The sequence below is a fragment of the Apaloderma vittatum genome, unplaced genomic scaffold (genome assembly GCF_000703405.1).
Source record: "Apaloderma vittatum isolate BGI_N311 unplaced genomic scaffold, ASM70340v1 scaffold43915, whole genome shotgun sequence".
Classification (NCBI taxonomy): Eukaryota; Metazoa; Chordata; class Aves; order Trogoniformes; family Trogonidae; genus Apaloderma; species Apaloderma vittatum.
Genome location: NW_009718473.1, coordinates 1,573 through 11,281, shown reverse-complemented (window position 1 = coordinate 11,281; position 9,709 = coordinate 1,573). Strand labels below are relative to the sequence as shown.

The 9,709-nt window shown below is 40.3% G+C and overlaps 1 protein-coding gene across 1 annotated transcript in view; it reads left to right on the top strand.

Moving 5' to 3' along the window:
* Positions 1–9,709, top strand: part of LOC104274576 (protein-methionine sulfoxide oxidase MICAL3-like) — a gene marked incomplete at both ends in the record, with an annotated part of 28,729 nt that overhangs the window by 17,501 nt on the left and 1,519 nt on the right. The window contains 5 exons of the mRNA XM_009870248.1: positions 358–489; positions 876–967; positions 2,531–4,406; positions 5,338–5,432; positions 9,128–9,178. Coding sequence (XP_009868550.1) covers positions 358–489; positions 876–967; positions 2,531–4,406; positions 5,338–5,432; positions 9,128–9,178 — 2,246 coding nt within the window. The remainder of the gene's footprint in view (positions 1–357; positions 490–875; positions 968–2,530; positions 4,407–5,337; positions 5,433–9,127; positions 9,179–9,709) is intronic.

Below are 9,709 nucleotides of genomic sequence, written 5' to 3'. Positions count from 1 at the left end.
AATAACAGAAGTACATTTGTGAAAAGTTCACAATATTATGCCAAGAATCTTCTCTTGCTAGTGTAAGAAGAACTGCATGTGCCAGAAAACATTGAAATATATCCAGAAAACTTGTAACGTGTGACTTCAGTTACTAATTTAGTTATCTGTACTAATAGTCCATCATTTACTGCCTAAATGACTCTAGCATGCAAGAAAATGAGCAAAACATTTAGGTGTTCAGAGTTATGAAAGTGATTAGCACCATGTGAATAGAAAGAAAGAATTATTAAATATTTTAAATAATAAACAGAAATCCTGATGGACTTTGTATCCAAGATCTCTTGTTTTTTTTGGTCCTGCCCCATCCATGATCAGATGACATCCCATCTGATGCAGAAGCAGAGTTTCGCTTACATCAGCATGATGTAGAAGAGCCAGAACTAAAAGTTTCTGAAGATGAAGAAGGTGAAGAAGGATCAGAAGATGCTTCTTGCAGTGTGACAAAAGGTAATAAATGGCCTTCCCATCAGTATTTGAATTACTGAAATTGCATTTGGGATGGTCTAAGCATTTATTAGATTTAGGAGAAAATAGTTGGTTTTGAACCGTCTCGTTACTCTCGGTGGCAAGATATGTGTGAGCATTAACATTTTGAGAAAAATATTCTGAATCCATTAATTATACAGCTTCCTAAAACATGAGAACGCATATAACTACTTTTTCTCGTAGAAGTTTTTATGTTAAGAAGCTTGTACCGTTTTGGACATTTAAAAAGTTTTGTCCATGTTCCAGATAGCCAGCTTGTAAAAAGCTGAGAAATTTGTAACTGTTTGCTGTGTGCAACATAAAAAAGTAGTCTTATGTGTTTTTGGCAACATTTTTGCTTTCCCTAGATCCATGCAAGCCAACCACCCCTATCCAGTCATCTAATGACAGCATTCTTCCTCTGTCTCCAGTTGATAGTCCCAAAGCAAAACAAGGAGAGGTAAGAAAGGGAATCTTTGAAGTTTTCTAGTCATTACCTAAAGTTCAGTAGAAGAGGTTGTGAATGAACTGATGAGGACTGACTGCAAGGGACTCTCCTCCTTTCCTGTCTATAATTTAAATTAATCTTCTTGAAATCTGACTTTATATTTAGACTTAAAAAAATAACATTCTTTCTTTCTTTCCTATCTTCAGAGTCTAGTGACTCTGTCACAGTCACACGAGGTCATGTCGCAAAGCCCCCAAAAGAATTATGTAGGATATTTTAATTTCAGTGTGCAGTTAACAAGTCATATATGTAATGTATGAGGGGAACTGTTAGTTAAGGTGTTTCCTGTTTATCCTGGTTTGGCCATCTTTTCTGTACCAGAAGCAGATTCTGTACACTGGCAATTCAGAATTACATTTGTTTTACTTAATAGTAACCAAAGCAGTGCTTGTTTATTCCAGAGTAACAACATAGTTCAGCTTAAGGAAATGAGACTTGTCAGTGACATACTGTCATTTTGTCAGCCCTGGCATCAGTGTGCAAGCCTACTGTGGTGTTTCCAGCTAAGGATGTGTAAGAGCAGGAAGTACATGACCCTTAAAATATTCAGTTCAAATTATTCCCTCCCAAGTGTTTGTTTTTAATTACTACAAGATTAGATTTTATCTTAGAGAGTTTTGTATAAGCCAGTTCACTTTTACCACAGCCACATTATGGGGTAAGGCTGGTTTGCTGACAGCAGTTGCTGACAACACTCACTTTCTGTTAAAACAAAGGTGTGTTTTTCCAGGACCAGCTAATGATTCTGTTAGACATAGTTATTGTTTATAGCAGGACAATGCTTGAATACAGTATTCAACACCTGGGTGTTTAATATGCGCCATACAGGCACACACATAGAGAGGTTCATGCTCTCATGGCCATGTGTCACTTAAACCAAACTGTCTGCATTCAAGAGAAAGCTGGTGCAAAAGATGTCATTGAAAAGAATAATACCAGAGCTCAGTAAGAGGAGTCCACTGCCAAAGGGTTAAATTGTAAAACAACAAATTGTGCTATTGAGTAATATGGCAGTCTGGATACAGGAAATGAAAACCAAGACATCAGACCTTTTATGGTCAAGGGAATTGTAGCCTAATTGGCTTTTAGCAGCAAAAGCACCTTTTACTTTAAGAAGGCATTACAGCAGCAGATGCTAGCCAGCAGGAAGTGCTGTATTGATGACAGCTGGCGAGACTTGCGTCAAATCTGAGACAAGCAGCTACTACAGAGTTGGAGATTCAAAAGGGGAGCGGGGAGAAAATAGAAACAAGTTTCTGGAGTTTAGTTTAGTGTATGCTCTTCCAAAAATTTATATAATGGGGCAGAAAAATGAACCATACATGATGAAAGATCTTGAGTGAAGTTCCAGGCCTGCAAATGGGATGCCACGTGTGGTTTTTTTCATATTTCAATACTTGGGTCGTTTCCTTATTGCTAACTTTGTTAAAAGCAAAAAAGAAATAAATAAAAAAATGAAACAGCGTTCCAGCATGACTAGTGACTCTTAATATTTCCTTTTTTCATATTTTGTAGGATGTAAAAGATCCCATGGCTGAAGTACCCCGTGCAATAAAATCTCCAGAGGCACGCTTTTTTCCTGAGCCTTTCCTTCCTGAAGAAGGACCAAAGGATGAAATTCCCAAAGACAGGAAAGTTAAGAGCCCTTTGGTGCCATCATCTCCAGTGTTATCCCAGCCAGTTGCATCGCCAGAGGCCATTGCACCTCCGTCACTAGCAGAGTCTCAGCCAGCAGCACCAATATCAGCTTCATCCCCAACGTCTACTGAAACGCCTATCTGTTCCCAGCCTTTACCTTCTGCTGAAACAACCATTCCATCTCCAGTGGAGCCTCCAGTATGTTTCCAACCCGTCCCAGCCTTAACGTCTACTCCTTTAGCCAAACTAGTCCTTAGGGGGCAGGATAGTGAGGTGGAAAAACTGCGGAGCCCTACTACTGCAGAAGATGCCCTGAAACGGAGTAACCTTGTAGAAGAGTTCTGGATGAAGAGTGCTGAAATCCGGAGGAGCTTAGGGCTCACCCCAGTAGACAGAAACAAACGCTCAGAGCCAAACTTTACTGTATCTGCCCTTGAGACAACTCCTCTGAAGACTTTTAACAGCGAGAATATTTCAGGGGATGAAAGGATCCATGTTGTGAAACCCCAGCCTGCCCCAAGAAGGCAGGGACTATCCAAGTTAGAAAACGAGCAGATTTCTCTGCTCACGCCAAAATCTCCATCAGAAAAAGAGCTGAAGATTTCCAGTGATGTAAGGAGAGATGTATCCAGCAGTTCTGGACTTGGCCTTCAGGAAAGCTCATCTAACATGAGAACTATGGCTAGCCAGAGCTTTAACACTTCTGACTCTACCATGCTTACTCCTCCATCAAGTCCGCCACCACCACCTCCTCAGGATGAAGAACCAGCCACTTTGCGGAGAAAGAGGCATCAAGCAGTGTGGCAGAATGAGGTTGAAGCCAGGTCACCTCCAACACCAGCATCAACACCTCCTGCTCCCCCACGCCGTGAGCCAACCTCTGATGCCAAAGAGTCAACCCAGGCCAAAAAAGACGATGTGCGGAAATCTTTTGCAGAGAGTGTGGATGAGATTCCGTTTGCTGATGATGTAGAAGACACGTATGATGACAGGACAGAGGATTCAAGCCTCCATGAGAAGTTCTTTACACCCCCTACCAGTAGGCCAAGGCCAGAAAAACCACTTCTTCTGCCTTTGGTCAAAGAAAATGGTGGTCCACCCTCAATGGAAGGAGGGGTTAACCAAAAGAAGAGAGCATTGCCTGGAATTTCTGCAGAGGCCAAGGAACTTGCTGAAGAAAGAATGAGAGCCAGAGAGAAGTCTGTCAAGAGCCAAGCACTGCGTGATGCCATGGCTAAACAGTTGTGTAAGATGAAAGACATGGAGATGGCTGCAGCTGCTGCTGTGGGGGTCACAAGGGCACGGAAGGCGTCTTCTATGCCCTTAAAGACCAAAGAGTTCTTTTATGAGTCTCCAAAGCACCTGGCCTTGAAAATAGCAGAGGGATCCACACGAAAGCATGATGCTGCTAGTGAGAGGTTCTCTACTCCTGTTGCTGATGTGGCTGGACCTGAGGGGTCCGTCACGTCTTCAGAAGGCTCCAGTGGGAAAAGTAAAAAAAGATCTTCTCTTTTCTCCCCTCGTAAGAACAAAAAGGAGAAGAAATCCAAAAATGACAGCAGGCTTTCTGACAAATCTAGTGGTGGGACAGAGGAAGCGACAAAGCCTAGGTCATTATGGAAGTCTGTTTTCTCTGGGTATAAGAAAGACAAGAAGAAAAAGACTGATGACAAATCCTGCCCTAGTACTCCCTCAAGTAGTGCCACTGTGGATTCTGGCAAGCACAAAGCTTATCCATTTGTTACGGCTGCAGGTATATAATAGATAACGTGTCTCTGCGCCATGTACTTTTCCTACAGCTAGGTATCCTTGAAAGTAAATTTGGCTTACTTTGTCATTCAGCTACTGGGCTGAATGACACCGCTCTCCAGTGTCAAATGGACAGATCAAGATCAGGGCCAGCAACTAGAGTTGCATGTTGGCATATTGATGGAATAATTTGATATACCACTGAAAAAAATGGATCCTTAAGTAAAAGCTTTACTCTCAATATGTGCAAGGCACATCTGTTTTCCGCCTTAGACAGCTTTGAGAAATAAGCACTGTTTGTTGGAATCGGTTGTTTGTGACATTTCATCTCTGTTTTAAATTGTATCCTCGTCTTTCCCCTGGGTGGTCTGTTCTCCCTCTTTCACCCTGGCTCCATGGATGCTAAATAGTGCAGAGATATATTTACACCTGTGTTCTCAGTGATGCAGTAACTGTCTGCTGATCTATGAAGTGGAGGTTCTGCAGCCTCCCGTGAATCTTTTGCATGCTATCAGGTGCAGGCAGAGATGTTTAATGGCAACGTGTGCTGCAGGAAATAAGTTAGCCTTAAATCTGATCAAAAGCGACCACGTTACATTTCTCTGGCCTTCTACAAATAGGTAAAGTAGTGCCAGCTGCTGTCAGCCAAGTAATGTATCTATCATAAAAGCATTAATACGGTACAGACAAAGAATCGTGTTGCTTATTTTTAACAGAGTTTGCAAACTTTTTTTAGCTTGTAACTAGTATTGATCATTTTGCAGTGCAGTTCTTCTTTGATCACTCTGTAATCCCAAGCGAAGCAGCTGAGACCGACATAAAAGGACTAAGTGGTTTTGAAACTTGATCAAACAACTTACAACTGAGTTCTGAAATGTTTACAGAAAGAACAGTTACTGCTCTCTAACTTTCCCTCTTTATTCCCTGCTTCTCAGATTTGCAGCTCCGTCAGCATCTAAGTTTCTCAGAGGACTCCGACCTTTCCAGTGATGATATTCTGGAACGCTCCTCCCAGAAGTCCAGGCGAGAGGTAGGCTGATGGGAAATGCCTTTTAGATGGATCTAGGATCATGCAAATCACAGGCCTAGAGAGCCAGATCAGAAACTTGGATGGTTAATTTTGTTATTCTTACTGTTTCTTCCATGGAACAGGGTTTGCTGCAAGTTGACTGACTGTTCTGCCTAAAATAAGTTGGTTTCACTTGGTTTCATAATTGCAAGCTACTGTTAAGTATATGAAGGGTCTGTTGTCTTGCTGTGACATTACTGTACAATGAATATCACAGTCAGAATAGTGAATTCTATCCCTGTTGCGAGCATGCCAACGATCTACAGAAAGCAAATATTTAATGTTAGAAAAGTAAATTTTACTGGCTCTAAATTTATTGAAAAAAAAAAAGATAGTTCTCACTTCTTGTAAGGGTCCAATTTTAGGAAATTGTTTTACCAGCCTCTTTGATAGATTGAAGTGGTAGAATTCTAAGCAAACCTCAGACAGGAACGTACTTTTGTATACATCAATATAGTCAAGACAGGTCATCAGTTAAGAGGTAAGCTATAACCTGCAGTTTTGCAATTCGTGAAGGTTTGCATGTTTTTCCTGATAGAAGACAATGTGTATGGTTGAAACAAGTACCTTCTCTTTTTGGAGAAAAGATGAGCCACAACTGTTTCTTCCATTTTGACCTGTTTTCTTTGATAACTTAAAATCATAGAATCATTTATGTTGGAGAAGACCTTTAAGATCGAGTTCATTGATAAGTATTTCCGTATATCTGTGTGTGTAGGTAAAAACTGTGAAGGTGAAGTACGTAGCAGTGAGACCCTGTGAAATGTCAATATGTAGGGGTTGGTCTTAGGCTGGTGTTGTCGTTCCAGTGTGGTCTGGTATGAACTTTGCTTCTTCTGAGCAAACTGTTTCTTATTTCTGACCAACCTTCTCTAGCTAGTGCTATGATGTCATATTGTAAGACATACCAATGGCTTTCTACCCTGAGTAATTATACTTTAGGAAGTAAAGTAAGTTTTACTTTAGAAATTTTACTTTTAGGAAGCTACTGAGGAGGAATGAAGCAACATCAGTGGGTGTCCATAAAAGCCCAAAGAGTAAAATATGTTTAGTTTACTTGCACTTAGTCATATATGGAAGATACATGGTGAGAGCCAAGTGCCAAAGGTATTTGCTTTTAAACTATTTATTTCAATTTTAGGATGGCACCATCAGTGCAAAAATCAGTGAAAAATATGAGGAACGGCTCAATTACAGTAATGGGGAATAACCTTTCTTTCATTCCTGAGAGATTCTAAACTCTGCTAGACAGAGTTTGCAAGTTTTGGTGGAAAAAGTAGAGATTTCATTGTGCCCACAGAACACTAAGGCCCTTGCCGTACTGAAGAATAAAAATTATATTCCATGTGTCCCTTCCTGGTGGCGCCTGGTTCACATGTTTAAAAAAAAAAAAAGGGAAGAAGGGAGCATCGGAGAGGGTGGTGTTACAGACACAGTGGTCTGTGCCTCCTGTCTCAAACCTGTCATCCAGTGTGCACGAATCAGTCTCAAATGACAGGACCTACTTGATACTTGACTCAGATGGCAAAGGTATAGAAGTACTGCAAATTGAGGTGTCATTGGAAATGCTTTTACGTATATATAGTCGAATGAACTAGAATAACTAATGAATTTGAGCTGGTGGAAGGAGTTGATGAAGTAAGTAGGAATGTTCTGTATTTACTTACCTCTCTTTTAATCCCTCTCCCTGGTTGATCTAGATTTCTTCTAAGAGGAAGATTACTTTGTTTTTGGTTTTATTCCCTTTCTTCTCTCCCCTTGCCATTCCTCCTTGCATGCCCTCAAGGCGTTTCATGAGAATTTCTGCGTTTTCCATCAGATGCATAAGAATGAGGTACCTGTGGCTAGCAGAGGACAGATACGCAATATAGGGGGTTCAGATAAGAGTTACAGAGTTGCTCTTCTGCCGTGTAAGCTCATGCTTGTTTTCAGACCTGGGTATGCCTTGATGGTTACTTTTTTCTTCTGTGCTGAGCTACTTAAATTAAAAATGGCTTTTGCAGAAATAAAGATCTTGTCACTAAGTATTGAAGGGAATAGATGACAGTGGCAGATACCTGGAATCCTGGTGCTGAAAATACCTCACCAGCTCTGCAAAGGTGTAGTGGTGGTGTCTCATTTTCTCCCATTTGCTGTTACTGAAGTTACATTAAGATTTTCTTTGCTCAGCATCTGCCTGTTTTTCTAAAGAATAGTTTTGAGAATGGATTTCTTTAAAGGAAACAGATCTAAGAACTCTACTTACCTAGTTTTATTCCATCCTGTCCAAGGATGTAGAACATACATGCAAACACTGGAATGCCTTGCTGTCAAAAGAAATGTAACTGATCTTCAAGACTGACAAAACTGGGTTTGTACTGATTTGAGGTGGGGTTAATATTGTTTAAGTTACGAGCTGCCTGCTACTTATTCTGGGTACGAGTTGACTTCCTTTGTACCACGTAACTTTTATGTGAACCCCGTCTCTAAACTGAAATTCTGCTTGTGCTGCTTTTTTTGGTAATCGTAGTGAGCTTGCTTCCCAGACAGCTTGCTCTATTTAGCCTGTTCTTTGTGATCAGCGGTGAATTAATTCAGTGTTATTTAATGTAGTGTCTTTCAAGAGAAGCTTCCTGTAAAGAATTCCTAATGTAAATGCCCTGTGGGTCTTGTGCGTGTCATTGTGTGTGTGTTTGTCATTGCTCCTGTACAGTTGTGGTGATGTGATCAGATGTGTTTTACTACTGCAGTTAACTTGCTTTTTACTGATGTTTGCATACATGCTGAAGTTGTTCTGTGGCTTTTCATTTGTGACTGTGTTTAGTTAATTGAATGTGAAAAATGCAACATGCTGGCTGTTTGCCCAGAATGGCACAATGCTCTCTGTCCTTCGTGACACAAGGAAAATTCACCTCTTTTATAAAGTCCACTTGCCTTATTTTTGAGTACAGGGTAACACAGAATGCCCTTGGATAGAAAAGGTAGTGATTTTTCCTCCTTTTCTCCTCCTTTTCTCCTTCTCATGATTTTAGCTCCTCAGGCTCTCTTGAGGCTCTCTTTTCAGACAGGGATATTCCATTACTCTAGGACACATAACCCATTCTGAGCCCATCTGGTGTTTCTCCTGTCATGAAGTGGTGGGGAAGATTTATGATGTTAGTTAAATGCAAATGATAATTTCTATGAAGTAGAGATAATTTAAAACCATGAAACAAACACAACTCCTAGAAGAGGTTACAAATCAGATTTTAAAGGGAGAGTTGTGTGGCAGAGGAATATATGGTTGGCTGAGCCGGTTCAGACCAAGTGTGTCCCAGCATAAACCATTATTGCAAATCCGAAGCCAAAACTTTGTGTATGTACATGTACTTGCTCAGTGGACATTAAAAACATTGGTAGATTAAAGCCATATAAAAAAGGTATTTCCAAGTTGAATTACCTGTATCTTCAAAGAGGCTGCCAAACCTAATTCCCTTCAGAAGAGTGCTAGAAACTTGATTTTGGAGATCAAAGTTCCATTGTGCTTCATCAGTCTGGGTCACGTTCAGCATTTGCACAATTTTATGTTTCATTTAAAAACAGCTTTGTTTTATTACTGTGCATCTGTTTTCAATGTTGAACTGATTTTGCTTCATTTTGTACGTGTTTTTTTTTCCTTTACCATTCCCCCTTTAAAGTCGATTTATGTACCACACGCCTTGGCATTCAAGAGATCATATTCGTCAAAGGTAGTGTCTCCATTCCCACTAGTTGGCCATTGTTGCATTGCATGTCCCTATATTAACACATTGAATCCGTAGCTACCCATCACATGTGCACTAACATCACATTGACTGTGCATGCGTGAGATGTTAGCAGACACGGGCACCACATTCTTTATGTAGAGTTTGTCTACCAAAAATGTATTAAGCTCCGAATTGTCTGTCTGATTAGAATGCATGCAATTAGCAGTGCACAGAGTGCACCACTGTACAGAGTGATGTGGATGATCCTTTGAGCTTCAGAACAAATTGATTTTCAAGGCAATTAAATATGTATGCATATTCTTTTTTTAAAACTTAGAATATGAGTTCAAGTGAATCATCACACTTTAATCAGTGTCCTTCAAAATTGTTGAGTTCACTGAAGTCTTAGTGAAACTCTGGATCAAGCTAAAATCAAGACAGAACTTGCATTTCTATTTCAGGAATGGTGCTACTTTCTGAAATTCTTATTGTCCTGTTTTCATAATCACAACAGTGGTTACATGGGGTAGGAAA